This window comes from Formica exsecta, unplaced genomic scaffold (genome assembly GCF_003651465.1).
Source record: "Formica exsecta isolate Colony F162 unplaced genomic scaffold, ASM365146v1 scaffold37, whole genome shotgun sequence".
NCBI classification, from domain to species: domain Eukaryota; kingdom Metazoa; phylum Arthropoda; class Insecta; order Hymenoptera; family Formicidae; genus Formica; species Formica exsecta.
In genome coordinates this window covers 271725-294595 of record NW_021850941.1, presented here as the reverse complement: position 1 = coordinate 294595, position 22871 = coordinate 271725, and the positions used below count along the sequence as shown (strand labels likewise).

Sequence of the window (22871 nt, the reverse complement as noted above, 5' to 3'; positions counted from 1 at the left end):
GAGCGTCTTCGCGCTCGGTCGTGGATAGTGGTGGCTTATATTCTTGTCAAAGTGGTGCCAAGTATCCCGACACTCTCGTACCACCGTCCGGAACACACGCCACATACCGTAACGAGATACCTTTTATTAAATTTTGTTTCTAGAAACCTCATGTGTCTTGTGTATTCTCCCAACGGGCGTCGCGTTTACCGATCGATCGAGTTGAAATCCTGAGAGGTCGAGCGCGAAGATTGCGCCGGTATAAATTTGGTATGATAGAATTTGACATTGCGCTCTCAGTGCGCAAATAATTTATCCCTTTATAGATTGTGCGATACAGAAATTTCGTCGTGACAAATTTATAACACATTCGTTACAATTTCATTTAAACAACGCAGTCTACACAAATCTGTACCTGTAACACATTTTACGGAAACAGAATCCTCGATAGCAGATAGCGAGGATTCATTGGCGACCGCAATTATTTTAAGAAGCAATCTTTGATCATAAGATATTGTGAGATATTTGCAGGAGAAGCTATGTATAATTTCGGTTTTTATTTCATTTCTTATGCGCGACTTATGTTAAACTTTACCGGGAGAATTATAGATTACTGTGCGGTCTACAGTCAACAGATCTTCCTTTGAGGTAAAATTACGAAACTTTCTGGGACTAATGAAAGCTTCGCAAGATAAAGTTTAATATCTCTGGGGTTTCGCCCAAATCGAAAAGAATGTAAGCGCGTGGCCATTTTTATGAAAATAACTATATTTTACGCGGTTAGCTTTCTTACATTTTTCTTCACTTTATGCGCGAATTCGCGATATTTTCTCACCGACATAAATCAATAACAGCCAACGCAAAATCGCCAAATATTTGAATATCGCCAGACGTATGGATTTATGCAGTAAAATAAAAAGTAATCTGGCATCGAAAAGTTTCTCATAAGATTAATCTTGCGATATATATATTCCTTTGACGCTTTCAATGCAACATACCGTATTACATACGTAAGAAAACATTTACGTACAGAGCATGTTTATTGCGCATTTTAGAAATACTGTTGTTAATAAACAAATGTATATTTGTATTTTCATATTTATTTTATTTTCATATTTAATAAAGTCCATATATTGAATTTATATTTAATTATTTCATTATCACAATTTAGAAATTTTGTACTTCTTTGCTCTATAAACTCTACAAAAACTATTTTATGATATTGATCTTATTTTTAGTGGACAATTACAATAGTACGATCAATATCATAGATATATGAATGACATATTTTGCTGTATGCCTAAAAAGAGAAAGAAAAGGAAAATAGTTTAATCATAAAAGAGTTCGATTTGGTTGCACTTTAGACGTTTTATTTTTCCCCTCGCATGAAGCAAACCCCGTGAGAAAAAGAAGTAAATGAACAATAAAGTAAACGAAATAAAGGACGAAATCGTGTATGAAAAATCACATTAAATACCGTTACAAATAGTCTCGTGGACACGGAAACAAGTGCACAAAAAAAGTGAATCGAGAGGATCCAGAGAAGCTGGAAATTCGGATGATGTTTGAGCTTGCTGGCCGCGAATTGCGACGTGATGGTAGCGAGTAGTAGTAGCAGCAAAACAGCGATAGCAATAGCTTTGGTAACGGTAGCATGGTAGTAGCATAGCAGTACCGCTGCAACAACCGCATTCTTCTGGAGAACACATACGCGAGGAGTGAAGCCAAGAGAATAGGGTGATCGAGAGAACACAGACGAGAGCGAAGGGTATTGGTATGGCATTGTGCATTCATGTCACGTGCCACCTACTCCTACTACTATAGACAATCCTGCGCTTCGGATAACCTGTTTGCCCGCCTTTTTCCCCCACTCAATAAGAACGCCGAGTAAATCAAGGGTAGGTATACCCCCTTTCTCCGTCTTTTTCTCTCATCCACCCACCTTTCTCCTCTACTACACCCTCTGCTTCTTATTCGTTCCTTTGGGATGGTTTACCAATATCTTTTTTTTTTCTTCTTCTCTTTGTGTTCTTCCTCTTTGTCGCATCGCGTTCTTCCGCCTTTTCACCTCTGATTTAACTTATCTCGAATTATGGTAATACGCTAAATCGACATAGAGGATTTAAGGGATTCTACAGCGTCGATATTGCACCACGAAGTATTATTCGTTGCTGATGTTGTGTTTCAAATAAGATTGTAATATGCAAATTGAACGTGCTGATATTTTTTTCGATTTCTCATCTCGAATGGATCATTCATTACGAATGAATCGAAATAATTATAGAATTACGAATCGAAATAATTATAGAGTTATAAATGCAAATTTGATTTCGAATTTTTTGTTGGTCACGTTAAATTGTCAAAAAAATACCAGATAATTTTATTCAATTTTACGCAATTTTTACTGTAAAATTAGTTACATTTTAAATGAAAACTGTATGAAACTATATCGATAATACTGAACATACTCTTTATGATACAACGTAGCACAATGTAATCTAGAATAACGAGATATAATCAACGAATGTATTGAAGTTATAAGACGTTGCATAATCCGTTACTACCGAGACGCCATAAAAAATCGACGTCGAATCTCATAAAGTTTTATGACAAAAACATGGCGAGGAAAACAAAGCTATAAATACTTTGGTTGACTACAGACATTTCTTTCCCGATACAACGCAACTCATTTTCTGATTGTTCCCACGTAACGATTACACGAAAAATTTACACTGTTTACGATAATTAATCGAGTAAACATTAAAATTGCATTGACCGGTAACTATCGGTAAAATTCTATTGAACGTCATCGGTCCCTGTCGGTATTCTCGTCGTTGTCGTCGTCGCCGTCGTCGCCGTCGTTGTCATTGCACCCCTAAAGTTGCCGGAAGTTACGCCTCCTAATCTTACCCGAGGAAAATCTATGGTCCAAGAACTATTATCATTATCCGCTTATTTTCACTTCCGTATTTCATTAGAATAATGTAAGGGATTAATTATCCGCCGAAGGCAGAAGGCGGATATCCGTTTGCACTCGGCAATTTCCTCCTGTTACGACTGTTCGACCGATTTCCACTTTAGCTCGCTTGCAATTTGTGAAATTGTTTCGCGGGCTTAACAACGATCCTGAAGAGTATATCCTTTTCCTTTTTCGTAATTTGCATCGCCCGGTTGGTAACGATCGGTCTTCAATTTAGAGAAGCGGCAGGTTTTGTTAAATATTTATACTATATATGTAAAATATTTATACTATATATGTATATACTATATATTATATATTCATATTTGTATATCGCGACGCGAGTTAGTAAACGTATTTTTGCAACCTCCGGAAAATATATTGACAAGTTTCATACTTAAATGTGATTAAAACATCGTTAAGCGACAGCTGATTCTATTCCGAACCGCTGAGAATTTCAAAGTGGGAAAGATAAACTGTCAGTTTCCGAGTTAGTTTTCCTTAAGCTGACTTTTGTTTAAGAAGCTCAAACTTCCTCTCTAACTACATACAATTGACAAACTTAAGTTGCATCAATATTATTAAATAATACAAAGAAATAATTAGCCCGACGTCGGGACTTGTAGAGTTTTCTAGAAAAGGTTATTCGCGACACCATCTCGATATTAATTCTCGCTGCATTCACCTGTTCGTAAAATAATAAAAATATTTATAGCGAAATTTTTCGTCACTTGTAGCTAATTATTTTTCAGATCTAACAACAGTTAGTTTACATTGGAATATAACGCATTTGAAAATCACGCGATATTCACTAATGCAGCACAATACCCGAAAAAACTGTGAATTATACAATAATCTTACACATTAAAATCATATTATGAAATAAACAATTTCCAATCATGCAGTAACTTAATGCCATCTATGAAAATCGGGCACGAACTTATGCAATCATCCAATATTTTGTGCAATTTCCAATATTTTATCAAATTTTATGCAATATTCAATATCCGCCGCAAATGTAATATTCGAAAAAAGAAAAAGCGCGAGAAAATATATTCTCTATATTGAAAACACGCTGTGACTATAAACATTTGTTTGCCGCAAGTATCGCAATTGTTGCAGAGTTGTTTAATAATGCAGAGAGGAACGCATTGTGCGTATCAAGAATCGTACATTAGAGACGATATTCGAAGCGGCTATACGTTTGCGCTAACAAAGCATCGAGCCTTCGTGATTTATCGAGTGGGAAATATGGTGATATGTTTATCATTCTGTAACATATATGCATTGCGGGGGCTACGGCGGTAGAAATCGAGTTAGGCAACGTGTGCTTCCCGAAAGCGCATTTCATTAAGCATATCTATTTCCTCGCATAGCGCGGCTTAATGCGCTTGCCGCGTTGGTTAAACCATCCCGTTTTAATGGAAACGCGAATGTGCATAACCAGACGCAGCATCCTTGAACGTTCCAGTGAGATTTCGGTGTGGTGGAGGAGGAAATCTATCGCGGGCACAATATTTCGTAATTAAGATTTTACACGTAGCATGAGTAACTCCGTCGTAAATATTCGAAATTATACGCGCACCATGAAACGTGATACCGCAGAGTTAAAACAGAGAAAATTTTACCGCAATTTACGCCGGATTCTTCCTATATTTATGGAACCGGCCCAAGGGATTTTAATTAGAATAAATAAAAAAAAAGCTTTATTACAGATTTTAAAAATATTTCATGTTACAAGGTATTTATTATTTTTACGTAACAATCATTACCTGTTGTATCTTTTCAAACTTGATAATAATGCATAAACGCGATTATTAATTATTAATTAATATATATTAATTGCAAAGTAACGGATAATTAACCAAATTAGCGGATAACGATATTATTCTTGTTATACTTATTTTTCTTCATTTACCAGTGAAAACTGATCAATTGAAGAGACACAACGCATTCTGATTACAGCAGTTTTAATACTTATAGATTCAACTAACTGTGACCTATTTGTTCAAGCTGCTACAGTTTAACTTTTTTCTACGACATTTTTGCTCGAACGCTGAATTATCGGACATAATAATGTATTTCTAGTGTTTTTACGGTCGAATGATGTTGAGGCGATGAGGTTGAATCTATCACGATCGAGAGAGTTCTTTCACAGGGGTCAGCGGCAAGATCTGTATAAATACCGCAGCTGCGGTTCGCATGAGTGCTCTTCCTTCGTGTATAGTTCAACAGCGATAAATCACAGTCCGCGGCAAACTGCTCCCGCGGGATCCGTCGGAACTTACCGTCTTACGTTCATTACTTTTCCGGGCCATTTTATACATCAACCTGCGAACGGTTGCAAAGCAGATTGCTACGGTTGGAACGACACTCTCCACCGCTCGACGAGTTCGAGGGTAATAGCCTCCTCAGGCGGGATCGTGACTTTCCGAGCTTCCCTGGTAGTCTCGATTTCTCGTAAACACGCGACACATCGGACGAAGAGAGGAAGTTGCCGCGAGAACGGGACGCAGCTGCAGTAAAAGCTCGTAATCCCGAGTCACGAAATGGACGTACAAAAGAAAAGGGCTACGGTTCGGTGCGAACGAGGGATACGAAGAAGAAACGGAGAGAAAGACGCGATACAGAGAAGGCGAACTTCCTTACGCCACGCGAGAAAATAAGTTAACCATCCAGACTGCCAATAGAAAGACCGATGTGTCTGAGCAATTCATCTTAAGCTTGGCATTCGACAGACGCTACCAGCTGCGCTTCCCGTACCAAACGCCTCGAGCAGATATATGTACATAGCGATACACAGTTGGCTTTTTATCCCGAGAAAAAGCAGGACTTTTCTTTCTCAGGACTTTCTATTCGACTGCAAGCTGTTGCCAATATATGGTAGGAAAGATATGTATACAAATGATGGAACACACATAGCAACTAATAATTTCTTTGCGTTTGCATGATGATTTGTTTGAATTTCGCGACGAGAACAGAAATAGATAAAAGTATATATTTACGATGGATTGCGATGTTCAAATTTAATTAAAATTAGAGATGATGTTGCATTACAGTTAAATTATTAATAATATATAATATAGATAACATGTAATAATTATATATATATATTAAATAATGTTACGGTAGACATTCTCAGTAAAATCAAATAATCATAATGCATGCTTTGTAAATCAAACAAATAAAGATCGTAGTTTCTCGGGAAAAAAATTTGCTATGCTTACTCAAAATATATACATTAACTTGGCACGATCATAATATCAATCAAAATTGAACTCTGTAATCTGTATTTATAAAATATGTTTTCTAAGAAGCTTTTTTAAGTGCAACGGGGTTTATGTGGAACAAAATTTAATAATTGATAAATATTCAAATTTACCAATATATTTACAATAATTATTATTTAATAATTAACTAATATTTAATAATTATTCAAATTTATCTGTTATAGTTTGAAATATTCTTAAACCAAAATCTTAAAATTTATTAATCCTAAACAAGTTTGCCGAAATGGCTACACAGTCAATTATATAAATCCTTTTTTTTATAAAAGCAAAATATAATCCTTTTACACACAAATATTTTTCCGTAAAACACGAAGAAAATAGTCACAAATTTTAAAAAATACATTTAAAAGCACGTCATTATTTTGAACTAAGCAAAGCTCTTTTGGGTACTGGTTCTTGGCAAATTATCTTTTTTTCTATCATAGTGGATTTTGAAGAATGCCAGTGCTTGCATTTTTATTACAAAACATAGAGACAGCCGCCAGGAATTTTTAATCATACGCACACAAGTGAGAATTTTAGATATTTTTATATGCTCAACGTATATACTTTTTATTTCTTTTAATTTATATTTTAATAAAAATATTAATATGTAAGTGTTTTTTAATTATCTTTTTTGAATATATGAGTATTTGAAAACATACAACAAAAAGTATAATTCAACAATTTAAAAAATTATTTACTAAAATAATTTACTCTCTGGTACGAGATGCGCAACAGCATAGTTGTAGTACATAACTTGTATTTTTTACGTATATAATAGAAATATATATAAGAAACTAATAAAATGATTTATTATATGTTTAAATAATTAATATCTTTAAAAAATAATTATTGTGAATAGGTATTGAATTTTTAATTTTATCTATAAACAGATATTTAAAGAATTACATAATCTGGAAAAAAAAAATTTTTTAATAAAAAAAATTTATATAAAATGTAATAAAAATAAAAATCTAATTTAAAAAAAAAATGTTATTAATTTTTACCAAAGTAATTATATGAATTTCAAACACAACATTAAAATAATATACATATATATTCCTATATATAAATATTAATTATTACTAATATATTGGTAAATATTTTTTTAAGATTATTTTTTTAAAATACAATTTAGAATACTATTAACTTATATTTGTGTGTGTATTATATTCTATAATAATGTAAAATAAATCGATATCGCAAAAATAAAAACGGGTCATTAATTTTAAAAATAACAAATTAAATAAGTTATAAATTGCTTACCCGACAGATGCTCCATCGTCGCCCGATATTCTCTTTATCCTTTCTCTTCTCCTTTTGTTCGTCTATTGCTGCTTTTCCACTCACACTTATTCGCGAAAACACGATTAACGATTGAGCGCGCATTAATCAACACGACATAGATGATCGCGCGGCACTTATTGTTAGCACGGCATTTCCGATGCTTACGATTCGTTAATCATTAATTATAATAATTGTAGAGAATAATCGCATTTATAACTTTTCCTTATACTTGCCGTGATCGCGTTTAGAAAAGTAATAATGCTCGCTCGAGTCTCACGGCGAGAATGACAAGGGCGCTGCCTGTGATAACAATACGTATACAAAACTTGCGCGAGACGCTACTTGAACGCGTCACTTGATAGCGCGTTACATGAAAGAATACGAAGGTCACATACCGGAGGATAGTTTTTGTATATTTATGCCGCGCGACAAGAAAAATTCTTAAAATATTATAAAATAAATGTATTCAGAATATTTTATTCCACATGACTTTCATAAACGGTCGATATATTATGGCTTTTTATTACTACAGTTGCTCGATCTTTTAATTATAAAAATTAAATTATCGTTTTATTCTGACATTTATTTTGTATCGCGCTTTGAAACTTTCGTCGGTTTAGACGTAATTTGCACATTATTTTCGGATTAAGAACATCACGTAGTAACACACATTGCAAAATCGAAAGGTCGGAGTAATGAAAGCACGTATTTAGTTCAAAATGTATAAAATATTTCATGACGGCAATATACGTATGTTAACTATCACACATAGTTCGACGTTTGTTTTTGCGACATGTAACGCGTTGTGTTTACATACAGTCACCTTGTTATCATTTGCGCGGCGACACTCAAGAGAGAGGGCAGACATTCCGGCGTATTACATCTCTGAACAAAGACGATTGCGAAAAGTACGAGGAGACGAGAACGCGATATTATTCACATACAATTATTAATTATTAGCACCGAATGATACTATGCAAAGCTAACCGCGCTGAGCAGTGTCCGAAGTTGAGCACAATTCTCAAGCATCGAACATTTGCTTTGCGAAATAAGAAGGGTAGGTCGTGTGTAATTATTATCGAGAGTACTGTATATACGAGATATCGCGCGATCGTCTATATTTTATTGATTAATACGCATCTGATCGTAATTAACCGTGTTTTCGCGAGTGAGTGTGAGTGAAAATGCAGCAAAGGATGAATAAGAGAGGAGGAGGAGAAGGAGGAGGCTCGGGGAGGCGTCGGGCGACGGTGAAGCAACCCTGAGGTAAGAGAAATATATATACAATATATATTTTATATATAGGGTGTTCCATAACTCGCGACTGAATTTTTAATGATATTCCTAAGCTTAAATAAAAATTCGGAAACAAGGAATCCCTGTTAGTCCTTGTATTTTATGTCAAAAGAATTCAATTATTGTGGCAGTCATTAAGATTCTTTGCGATGGAAAAAAAATAATTTGTCAAATGTCAGAATCCAGAAAGGCGCCATATATTCCGAAGAGCCATTTCTGCAAGCTTGATATTGGTAAATTTAAAATTTTTGCTCCAAACTTTGAAATAGATATTTGATTTGAAACCGCGATCTTCTACATTGTACATATATTACACCTCGCATTTAAGCTTGTCATTTTTACAGATATCATAAAGTTATAATGCAAAAAATTTATTCAAAAGTTGACTCTGTGCGCTATTGAATTTCAAAAATGATCCGATGCAATAAATAAAATTGCCCGTAACTAGAATGACAACTTTATATTTTGCGAGATCGATTGCAAATTGTGGTAATCATAAAGATCTCGAATAAATTCGTATAAATTCAAATTTCACGAGTGCACCTGATCGAAATACGGTCGCGGTTAAAGTAATAAGAGTACTTAATGTCATTTTCATAATTTTCCTTATTCGATATCTGAATTACGGGTTATAGTGTAGTATAAAAAATGAAATAATGAAAGTATGTAATGGAATGATAAAAAAGTCGAGTTTGATTTCTGATATCTTATTGGACTGGCATTAACGTCCAGCTAACTTCTAAGTCTTTTAGATTGTAATATAGTTACGAACTTAATAACTGTACTCTCTAGAGGAAGCTCAGCTTGTATTTCTCTTCTTTTTTTCTAAAAGTTCTTACTTGATAGCATGCTTCGTGAAAGAGGATTTAGTGTAAATCAAATTTATATCCGCTATCGCGGCATTTGTAATTTCACTTTTTTGCGGAATAATCTAAAAAAAAAAAAACATAAATTGGAAATGTACCATGGTAATATTAAAATTTAAAAAAAAATTAAAGAGCTATAATTTTTGCGTATGTACACAAATAATATATATGATATGAGAAAACGCACGCATTGAAATATAATTCATTTCAAAAAACAAAATATAATTTTACTTACTCCCTCATTTAAAACTGTCTTGGACTATTGTTTGGCTTGCGTTGATTTTATCACTTATGGATGATCTTTTGTTAGTTCCAATTTATACAGTAAATTTACATTTAAAAAAATATGTACATCTTTTAAAAAATACAATAATATACATTAAAAAAGATAAATACAGGAATATTAATATCTTAACATGAATTTATGAATATATTGAAACATATATGAATTTCTTATATGTGTATGCCTCGACATCTAAATTCATGTTTTAAATAAACGTCTTTATGTTGTAAATATCTCTTAATAACTGTAAAGATCGAAATCAACAAAAAATCTCCTCGTAAGTGATAAAGTTAATGGAAGATAGACGTTGATAGTAGTTAAAGTCAGCATTAGGTCAGACAGAATGAAATCACTGGCAATCGCGCGCAGTAGTTAATGACACTATAAGTCAGCCAACGGTAACTCTGCTGACTATAAATTTTCTTTTGAGCGAGATTGAAGCCACATGTTTTCCACAGTTTCATTTAAAATTCTATGGAAATATTTGAGAGAAAAATTTCTTTTTTTTTGTTTTTTCCGCATGGTTCAATAAACTAAAACCAAAACTGTACTATGCAAAAATCGACATTTTTTTCCATCTGTCAGCAATATGTCGGCATCACCAGCAGAAAAGCCGAATCGCGAAATACGTTGAAGTTCACAGAAAGCGGAACTATAAAAGCTGCATGACGAGTGCGGGAGGGCTCGCTTATAGATCGCCGTGTTGCTTAGCGTGGCATATAGAGCGTTCCTCGTGGATGCACGTATGGGATAAACGTGGTGCTCGTATCATTCCGCGCACGTTTCTCCTGCTGAGAAAGAATAAAAAAAAAAAATTCGCGCCGATGAACGGGCTAGCAAATCGCATTTTTTTTCCTTTTTTTCTTATTTTCTTACTCTCGCGCCGCGCCGCGTCACCGAGAGATGCGAAACTGTAACTGCGTGATATGCAGGCGATATGCAACGTTAACTAGCATCTCGAGGTGCAGTCATTACGTCGACAATTTAAATGACACTCACGTCGACGGGAGATTTACAGTACAAGCGCGGCTAGCCGTTTCTTCACAGCAACACTTTGATGGCAAAAAACGTGACTCCCTTCCAAAATATAATTTCGGAGCATATGCAACTATACTTTTTTATTTTGCGAAAAAGTAACGCTCATATTTTAATTTTAAATATATGGGATGTTACAAGTTATATTTCTCCGATTTCTCGTTCGTTTAGACTCATTAGTAATGATATCAAACCCGATTAACACCATTGCAAACAGCCTTCTTGTATAAAGCTTTAACATAAACATTCTGCAATATTTAATTCCCTGAAAATACTTGTCACGCGTGGGCGTCAGTAATTCACATAAATTTTTAATCATTTCAAACTACTAATTTTTTACTCCTCTTTTACTTCATTTATTTTTACTGTGTAACACCGATCTTATGCATTTCCATACACTTACAAAAAAAATTTATATGAACTATATATTACGTGTTAGACTATATCCTGCTCTTGATATCCAATGTCAAAAAAACTCACGCAAGAGGTTAATACGATCTACTGAAATATATAGCGAATATAACATTATAAATAGCTTCGGGTTTCTGTAGCTAAAGATTACGCGCGAATCCTCTTATGGTTCAATTTACGACCGTAAGTGTATCGCAATGCTTGTCGTACGCCACGATCCATTTATACCGGAAATGTTCACCGGGACGCGTATATACGTACTATATACGTTACGCAGATAGATGTGCCGAGAAGGAACATGTCCCCGAGTCCGATATAAATTCCGATCAGAAATATTCACTTTGCGAGAAAATTCGGCCACGTGATTTATTTCGCAGGTTTTCCACAAATTGAAATATCCATTTTAAATTGCGCGAGTTGATACGTCGCGGCGCCTCCTGTCGCATTATGTCGTCATTGTTAAAATTTCGAATAACGCGTAAATTCATAATTCGGTGCAAATTCGGTATAATTTTCAATGCAATCATGTCAGTTTCTAGTTAGTTATAAATAAAAATGTCTATATTTAAATTTTTATTTGTGAAAATTGTTGCCCAGGAACCAAAATGTAATTTGAATAGATAAATGATAACAAACCGCGTAATTTTCGGATTAACTGGTAGAAAATTTTTTAAGCATTTACATAGGAGCAAGCAAACTTTTAAATGCAATAAAGAATATAAGCCATTGAATCGTGTTTCAGAGAAAACAACTGTAGCAGCTAATGAATCACAAAAAGTAAAACTTGATACTTTAAACGTTATTAAATTTAAATTGTCAGAATCAAATAGAATGCGCGTATTTTATATCTGGCATAGATCAAATAAAACTATTATTTGCACTGGAATGAAAAGAATAAAATTTAAAAAAATTTATTCCGGGAGTATCTTCGCGTGTGTCTTTGTGTAAAAAATAATTATAATGGCAAAAATTTATTTTTGTTTATATCTTGTTGCTGTTAATATTTCTCGTGTATAATTATAGCTTACATTTACGTTTATAAATGCCCTCTGAAGCAAGAAATAGCAACTTTCTATAAAACTATCGTCTACGGTATATTAAAGATTAATACATAATGAGGCATGATTAAATATCGAATTTCGCTTTACCGGATAAACAATGTGATCTGTCGGGGTATATTTAGAATGAACAGAGAATTTACTGTGATCTATTGAAATTTTTCGCGATATGTGCTTCTCTTTTCGGCAATGATCGACATATCACGGTGAGAAGATCGAACGGTCGAACACTTTGCAGAGGCGATATTAATGCAAGCGGCGTATCGCGTACGTGATATCTGTGCGCTCGTGTTGCACTAAAAATTCAGTGCGCACGCCATTGTCGTGATACTGATGTTGGCGGTAAGCACTGTACACTGGACGTACCATGAAGCGGTAGTTTCATCCTCTGTGAATTAATAATAGCTCACAATGCACTCAGGCCACACAGAATGCATTAATATGTAGTTATATAAAAGAAACAGAGTCAAATGAATGAACCAAAAGCAAAAACTTTTAATAGGAATATATTTCCGATTTCCTTTAATTTTGCTTGAGAATATGTGTTTATTTAACATGAAAGCTACATTAATCAAAAATTAATATAACATTAAAGCTACATTAATTAAAAATTTTTTAATTTAACATTTTGTGTTATGTTATAAGTAAATTATACATAAACGCAAATTTTCGATTATGTAATGCAATACGAGATGTAAAATAGAGATGCTCTTTTTATTAAAGATAAAATACTTGATACATCTCGCGCGCATGTATATTGGACAACGTACACCGCGTAATCCGTAATCCTAACTGGACACAATGCAGTTTGATCCAATCCAAAACAATGGATAATACCCGAATTACATTTCAGTCTCGCGACGCAAATATCCGCGTAAGCTCAGCTTTAGATCTAACATTTATACTCGTCTCGCTAAAAACCATCGGAACGTTCGAATCTAGAAACCCTGATTTTCGGACACGAGAAAAACTCGAAAAACTCACAAAGCACTATCGGTCTTTAAAAAGCCAGCGATGTAAAAAGTGCGGACGGTACCTATAGATGTAACGGGATGTAATCGTCCTGCGCCAGTCGCTGAGTCGCGATTATGCCAAAAAAGAAAAGACAAAAGGACTAAGTCAACGGCGCTTTTCCTGACAAGGAAATCGCGGGATGCTTATTCTGGAGGAGAGGCCGCCTCTTCGCGAAGATCGATAGTAGGCATGCTACTGGATCTCAAAGACAGAATATTTGTTACCCGCAATCGTGACGGAGTAATGGTCTATTCTGGCCATCCAAATCCGACGATCTTCTACTGCCTGTTTCTTATCCACTCCTTTTAGCCTTTTTCTATTTCTCTCTCTCTCTCTCTCCTTTTTTCTCTCTCTCTCTTTCTTTTCTCCTTCTTTCTCTTTTTCTCTCACTTGGCTCGGTCTCGATATAGTGGCGCTTACCTCTATATAACTACTACATTCCACTCAGCTTCAAGGGTTCCCTGACATTGGGCGCACGTCCACCCTATTTATCTAAGCAGCCTGTACAGAGCAGAAGCCCACTATATAAGACCCAGTAGCCGTGCTTTGCTGCTCCCAACGGCCCACGAGAGCTGAAAGTCGATCCGACCGGAACGCAGGAGACTTTGGTCGGACGAGAAGAGCGACTATCGGATCGGATAAAGTCACTTAAGGGGCGCCGTATCACCTTTCCCTGCGAAAATACGAGAAACCCTCGTCGCACCATTGTCGGCCCGCGTCCTAATTCCCTCGCGACCTCGCTTGTTAACGGACGATATAGTTGATAAAGTACACAGACACAAACGCGCACTTGCGAGCACATTTACATGTGTCTGTATACGTGTGCGGACGCACACGTTCGCGCGAACCGAAGTGTTGCGAATGCAAATGCCATTAGAATGGATGAGCTCAAGACGTGGAAATTGGGCGTTTGTCACGCTGACAGAAGATAAGCGTCCAATAGATTGATTGTCTCGATTCGATTGAGGACCAACAGTCCCTGGCGATTTAAAGCAAGTTTCTAAAATATCGTTTCGAGCATATTTTATGAAGTACTCAAGATTAACATCATGATTAAATAGCTATAGTATATACGATTAAAAAATATAATATATATTAAAAGAGAGAAACTTCAATTTCTTTCATATTTATTTATTTATTTATTTATTTATTTTCTTTTTTTGCGAAGCGATGTAATAAGAATTACAGAGCTAATTTTTTTTTTTTGCAAGCAACAATCGAATAAAGCGACATCAAAATTTCTATCTAACAGGATTGCTCAGCGATAAGTATCACAGAGAAACATTTCGTTAGAGATCGAAGCAAAAGTGCGAAACCACTGCTCGAGATTAACTTGATTGTTTCGATTTTCTTGCAAAATAATATTCGATTAACGTAATTTGATCATGACGACCGTGATAGAAGCGCTATCCAGCACGACAATATAGGTGCATTAATCGTGCAAATAACATTGATAGCTCCTGTGTGCATAAGTAATCCGAGTAATCCCGATTACCGTGCGCGGAAATCCAATATGTAATGTATACCAAATAATGTAACGGTTTGTAGAAAAAACGCAGAATGCGAACAGAAAAAGAGATATACAGACAGAAAGAAAGAGAGAGAGAAAGAGAAAGAGAGAGAGAGAGAAAGAGAGAGAGAAATAGATAGATAGAAAGCAAAAGAGTAGTGTGATAAACGATTTATTTGCATTCTACTTTTGTTTACATAGTATTAACTGAGAGCTTTCGTTTTAATGCTTCGGCACTCTCTGACCACACTGACCACACTCACGTTACGTGACACATTATATGTCATATCCGGAGAAGACGGCGTGCCATCCCGATTCGATTATACGTACCTGAAACACAGAAATAACACAACATTCAGAAATATGTACAAGTTTACAGCTTTCCACATGTCACGTACATTTGATATTAGAAATTATTACAAATCGTTCAAAAATCTCAACAAAGATTGTATGTATTTCGCACATGGAACGTCGAAACACCTCACGCGCGTAAATTTTACACATACGCAACATCGTAAAAAATTCGAATAATTTCTCGTCTCGCAATATAACAAATAACGCATGCGCTTGATATCGCGAGTGATTACAATTCGTTCGTGCATGTCACGTTGGCGAAAACTCTATGGAATTTTTTATAGCGATGTCAACATCGCTATGCTTGTATTTTACGAGTAAGTCATTCAAAATTCGTTTTCGTGCCGTGATGTATGACAACTCTGCAGATCTCTTCGATATTGCGAATGATGGTAAACCGTCCAGAAATATCAAGCAGACGAGATTACATGGAACTTTTTAATACAATACTATAACATAAACAAAATTTATGATTCGTAATTAATTAATACGTCGTCCATTTTTTTTAATGCATTTGTATAAATTTTTTTTAGATAAACATCCTATCAGTATTTCTTATGTGTAAGTGATCAAATATTATATCTGCTATTACGATTAATAATTTACAGTATTTTTATACATCTGTAAGATATATTTTTATATATCTTTCCTCAAAAACTTTTTAAGTCTGCAAGAACGCTTTAATTTTGAAGTTTACGAAAAAGCTATGGTGTGTCCGCTGTGTCCGCATATGCGACAGTTTAATTCTATTGCATGGCACGATAAAAAGAGACGAAGAAAAACAAGAGGATGAGATATTTTACGGGAGTGGTATGTAGAACGCGTAAAAGTGTCGCGATTTGATGAATACACAACGGTGCTACAGACACCACTTCGAAACTGCCATTATGAGACATTCGAAAGCACCATTTCGCTCCTATCTTTACGAGCGAATTATGCGGGACGATGGAAACCCGACTTTTATTCTTCCGAACGATGGCGTGAAACAATGTCCCCCGTCGTATAATCGGAAGAAATAAGCTATGCAAATTGGTCCACCTTAGATTTTTACGACAATACCAAGGAAAACCATAGAGATAAAGGTAACCATTGTTGTTACAAAGCTCGCCACTTTTAGCGTAAAATAATACCGTCTCTTAAGAATTTTTATGCCATTGTAACGAAAATGAAATAGCATTTCTAATTTTTTTCTTACATATCCTTTACAACGAATTCAGTGTAACAGAACGCAAATTAGACTTTAGTGTACAAAAAGAGAATTACAAACGTAAAATAGAATGCCACAATGCAAGTGCATTGCAAGTCCAATTCTGTTCCTGCGCGCTTAAATCAATATTTAGTTAAATTGGAATAGTATTAAAATTATAAAAATATTTTCCAGAGTAAATTACATTCACGGTTCATATTAATCTAAAAATTTTAAATTATATAAATAGACTTGTATAAAGAGAGAAATATATAATTAAAAGAGACAAAATGACATAGCGAAGAATAGTCCGTAAATGTATGAAAACTCATTAAAGTTAAATTTTCAATAGCAAATATGTACATAAAACAACTTGCTATTCTGATCAAACTATTTCATTTTAATTTGTTACAATGTGTATTTGAAATCTTAATCTAAAAAAATTCTTTTTTCCGTTATATTCTCTATCTTTGTTCAATCTATAATATAAAAAAAATATAGCTCTCGTATATTTTATTTAATATTACTCTCTCTCTGTAAGCCAACTTAGTTTGGTAGGTATCCCCTAGATTCATCAGTTCGATGATCCCCCAATAACGAACGCTGTCTGTTCCTTACAATCGGTGAAAGGCGATTAAGTACGACAAGAGAATTCATTAGTGGTGGATTATCCTGAAGTACGCGCGGCGTCCCGCAAAATCGGTTTGTTCGCTTCCGAAAGGTTTTGGATCTCGTATGAACTGCCGATGACAGATCGCTATTTGCTACGCTGGAGCCACCATTACACCATAATGCCGTCGTCGCGCCGCCGGCGGGACAAGATTCCTAATTAGTCGATCGCTTATCGCGGAAAGCGGCCTGGTCGTACTGAGACGAGGGTATGATGGGAGACGTTTAACCTTAACTACTCGGTAGCTTCAAGAACGGATTGAAATTTAAGTCCTTTGGAAACTCTACCTTGATTATCGGTCTGATTACATCTGATCAAATTTATGTGACTTCGAAACACGGAGATCGAGATTAACTAGCACAAAGCATATCTCTTAGAGTTAGACGATAATAAAAAGCTATATTAGTATAATAGTGTAATAGCATATCGGTATAATGGCAAATAATATAATAATATAAATTTCGTGAAAGACACATTCATAATAATTCAGCTATATTATCTTAAGTATATAATTTTCTTTTAATTCTTTTATTATTGTTGCGATAACATGAAAATTGGAAAATCAAATAATGAATAATCCGCGCTAATTCAAAGCAAGACGTATACACCGTAATTTGTATTATTATTCGCATTTCTATTACACAGTAATTGATAAATTTGTATGATTCAAATAATTCACGTTCTTATAATAAAACGATATATATTTTGCGATCTTTCGTCCTACAATGCAACCTAATGGATGAAAGACATTAATGTCCGAAAAATGTTTTTCTAAATATTAAAAAACCTTTAAAATACTTTGTACATAGATGATCTCTGATAATAAAGGTACACAGGCGTTGATTATACATGATCTATGCGCGCAACTTTCAAGTCACGGGCATGTATTGTTACATGGGGAGAAGAATAGTAGCCGTGTAAGCAATATTGTCTTCCATCCACTGATCGACGTTTGACACCGACGGGGTTTGACGCTAAAATAGCTTAAACGGTAAAATAACATAAGCGTAAATGCTAAAATAGCGTAAACGCTAAAATGGGGTTTAGCGTAAACTAGTAGTGTATTTTGGAGGAAAGAATGCAGATCTCCCATAGAACGAAGGCATTCAACGAGGGAAGATCTTATCGCGAAAGACAATTTATGATGCAGCCAACGCGCCGATCGACTTTCGGGATGAGTCAAAGCAGGGAGTCGACGTCTCAAGCGAATCTTCGCATTATGCTCGAGACATACCACGCTCACGATGAACAATAAAATCGATGGTTGCAGCAAAATGCACCATAGAGTGCATAGCCGCATAAAACACCATGCTATAGATTTATATGCAACGAAGAATCCATTGCGATATAGTATCTTGGATGTTAAACCCCACGATTTACTACCGCATCGTCTGGCGCTTGGTTTCAATTTTTAACGATTTCCGATGTCGCAACTTACGTCTGTCCGTAATGTGGATTTATATTTTATCAACAGAGAGAATTTCTAGCTTAGAATGATTGATTTCAAAAATTGTCGAATAGAATTATACAGCAAAAATGTTAACAATTATTTAATTACGTATTATTAATCACGTGTTCAATGAAACAATAGGGAACTTTTTGAAAAATACATGCCACTAGAATAATTTCAATTTATGTGATGTACATTCTTGCAGAAACCCTTCCAATAACATTACTCCGTATGCAAAACATAAGTTCCAATTGCTGTGAAATCGAAGATCGAGCAATTAAAGAGGTCTTACAGCCAATTGTGCGCTCCCGATATAGCGTGACATTCCTGTGCGTCGAATCACCTGGATCTTAATCCAGCAGCGTTACTGGCAGGAAATTGCGGCTGACAATTGATTTCAGATACCTTAAGTCTCCGCAATTTGTTCTCAGGCGATTCTAAACGATTGCGTCAAGTAATAGTATTACCTTAGTACAGCTATGCACAAGCGATGGGCGTGCTCGGACCACATTCACTTCAAATTGAAGACATTCGACAAAACAATTTCCATCATATCTACTTGCATAATGAAGGTACTGTTAATATGGCTGTTGTCGAACGAATGCATCTCTCAATAATTGAGCGGGGTCTAGTTAACCCGCCGTAAAGCGATCGCTGCAAACGGCGAGATTGGAATTCAAATTGTAACGAGACGCTAAATCACGGGCTGGTTCACACTGAAAATTACAATTTGCTTTTAGTTCCGTCATACGCAGTATAGCCGTTGCAGAAATCTACACGTACGATATTTGCGAATAGGATGCACTTTTACGAAATATAAATGAGTTTCGTCCATGCGCGTACAAAAAGCTAACCGATAATAAGATTTTATCACATCGGATAGTATTGCCCGAGAACATATCGATCTCTCTTTAGGCATTTATTCGCGATACTTTCGAACGAAAAAACAAAACTATTCAGTATTTTTAGTTCAATACTTCAATACTTTCGCACCATCACGAGAAAGTATTTGTCTTTTAATTATGTTAATTGCATGAATAAATTACCTCAATGTACTAATTGTAAGAAGGGATTATTTAGATTTATGCAAATTTATCAATCACTGTTTAATAAGGATGCAAATGATTAGCATGACACATTTCTCTTAATGAAGTATGAAACCATTCGTTACTTGACTTGCCAATCCTTTCAATCAATTTTAACCAATGTAATTCCGATATCTGCGTAGCCAGAATTTAATTGCAATTGTGTTATACACGATGGTCGAGCAATTAGACACCCCTTACCAAGGGGCTCGATCCAGCCTGTAGGTATGTGCCTAGGATTGTACGATTTCGGTCGTTATATGTAGGTAACGGAGTTGCGCGCTAGCAGATTCGCCGTCGGGAATTGAGATTGACAATTTATTCGGCCGTATATGCGCTCTTTTAATCCAATCCGACGTATTGTGATCAACAAAAACGCGGAGTTCGTCTTCATTTATATAAGTACGAGTACCGTACAGATCGATTTTTCAGGCTTGTACTAATCTTGTTAACCAGTGATTGATTGATTTGACAATAAGAGAAAAAGAAAGAGTTCTTTTTATTTCCGCATGTGTGCGTTAATAAAAAAATCATGGGTAATAGCAATTGCGCTGGAACGGTCGAAAAGATGCGATGTAATTCAATCTCGTCTCTTTGTTAAATCGCTGATCCGTTTTTAACGTATATAATTCGATAGAAAGTATCATCTCCATTTCACAGCGTTGGCAACGGCGCTCTCGCGAAACTGTTTTAGCACGATGAAAGCGATATCTTTAATTAAACTGGCTCTGTCGCATGATGACTACTGTGAATTTTTATCCGGCGCCGATAGTTTTAAACGCGTGCATGTGCAAAGCGTTCCGGAAAAATACAGTTATGCAAACTCTGCCAATGCACATATAATGTGCGGATATGAGAGTCCCTGGATTTCAAAACAAATGAGGAGATCAAAGGTTACTGTGTTTCCGCAATATTTCGAGTTATACCGCAAATTCTCGGTCCGCAACTGATTGTCTCTAGGTTCGCGCGAATGTTTGTTTGCAAGCGATATTTATCGAAAACTTTTCCGCGCACAATCAAAGGGTAATATTTGCAAAACCGTGAATCTGCAAAGAGCCAATATTACGGAAGTTTATTATCCATTGATTTAGAGAAATACATTTTGCATAGTACAATGGCAAACTGCCTGATTTCACGGCATATAATTCAACGGCCTTTGTCCTCTGCAAAAACACGACTCGAAATGCTCGGATGTCTCGTGCGATTGTGTGCACCAATCATATCCACAAAGCTAATTATTTATCACTTCTTCGGACGTGTAGGCGGTCTTGCTGGCATAATGCCATGTCTGAATGCGACATGGACCACTTAGTATTTGCGTATAACATCGATTATATATCGAGATAGGATTTGATGCAAATGTACAGCACGAATATTAATATTAGAGAGAGCTTAGAGTTAGTGCATATCGTCAATATTAATGCATAGTTGACAAGAATCGCTTGATTTTATTACGTCAGAAAACACATAATTTATAAAATATATATAATTATAAAATGAAAAAAGGCTCTTTAGAATGTAATCACAAAAATAAATTTAAAAAAAGACAAATAAGAGCCAACGCGGTAGATAGAGTGCATATTTTATTTAACTAACAAATTCACAAATAATAACAACCATTTTTAACAACAACTAGAGAAGAACAAGCATTTCAAGGATACGTAACATTGAACCTTTATTTGCAATTGGACGATGTGAGAGATATTATTTTACTAGTCTACATTTGACAATTTTAAGTTCCCGCTGATTGACTCCATTTAATTTAGTTTATAACATATTTATATGCAATTTCATCATTAATATTGTTTAAACTTGCGCTGAAAATAGTCTGAAAAATGAACCGAAACATTCATTATTATTTGTGATTGATTGTACTTGTTAATTGAATAAAATATGCGCTTTACTAATCACACTAGCTCTTATTTGTCTTTTTTCTAATTTATTTTTGTGATTATAAAATATACAATTTCTGTCGCAAATATAATTTTGATCAAATTATTGACTAAGTATATTGAAATTCACGGAGAATAACTTTGTTATAGTACTAAGGCTATGAACGGTCGATTGCTTTTATTTACAGCGAGAAATATGATAAAAATTTAATTTAAATTAAATTCTACAGAAAATCACCTTCATAGAAAATATATATCGTTATTTTTATTGAAATATAAAAGAAAGCTGACATAAAAGATGTAATATATTGCATGTTGAATATGCAGCGATATTATCCTCAGAAAGAGAGAGAGAGAAAGAGAGAGAGAGAGGGCAAAAGAGAGAGAGAGAGAGAGAGAGAGAGAAATAATTTTCAATATAGAACATTACAATTGATATATAAAACTCGAACTATATATTTATTTTTAAATTAGATAGATTATTTATATATTATTATTTATCATTATATATTATATTATATATAATATAATATAATTATATTATATTCATGCATATGTAAATTGTATCAGATAGACATTATGTTATACATTTTATATTCGGTTTGTTACATTATTATATAGTTTAATGTCCAATTATTATTAATTCATCAAAAATATTTTTAATAGCATGTCATTAATGCAAAATGTGTGTAGCGTGGTACAAATTTCATACCAATCAACGTAAGAATTACCTTTGACATTTCATCCCACGCCCTAAAACATTGGCCTCTTAAACAGGAAGCATGACACGCATTATCGGATTATCGATATGACTATGTCGTAAACTCATAAAACCCCTACGCGGTTAATGAATATGTTTATGGCATGCGTGGTTCTCTTGCACAATCCAAAATCTTATTATGTTAAACAAAACTTAGCAAGAATTAACATTTACTATGTCAGTTTTATAATTAAAATATGTTCAAGATATTAGAGAGAGAAATAGAGATATTACATATAAAGAGCATGTTGTAGAATATTGTATTAAAGATGAAAAACATTATTCATAAGCGAAAGCCATACATTTTCCGAGAATTGTCTAAGCTTGCTTTTAACGACGCATAATAAACCTTAATGTTTCTCTCATTTTTAAACTCTAAAGAGCATCAAATGGGCGGTTCCATGTGTTCCGAGGGGAATCATAAATCTAGCGTCGAGTGCTTGTGGTCTTGTGGTCCAGGTTGAAAGCGTAAATCTCCGACATTTTCATGCGCTTATAGCGGTT

At 34.8% G+C, this 22871-nt stretch overlaps 1 protein-coding gene across 11 annotated transcripts in view; it reads right to left on the bottom strand.

Annotated features, from left to right (window-relative positions):
* Positions 1–22871, bottom strand: part of LOC115239243 (neurobeachin) — a 323931-nt gene that overhangs the window by 142278 nt on the left and 158782 nt on the right. Inside the window, exon 1 of one of the 11 annotated variants that reach the window (XM_029813664.1) lies at positions 7477–7758. The exons of the other annotated variants lie outside the window; for them this stretch is intronic. Coding sequence (XP_029669524.1) covers positions 7477–7599 — 123 coding nt within the window. The 5' untranslated portion in view covers positions 7600–7758. Of the gene's footprint in view, positions 1–7476; positions 7759–22871 lie in introns of those variants that run through there. 11 annotated transcript variants of the gene reach the window in all.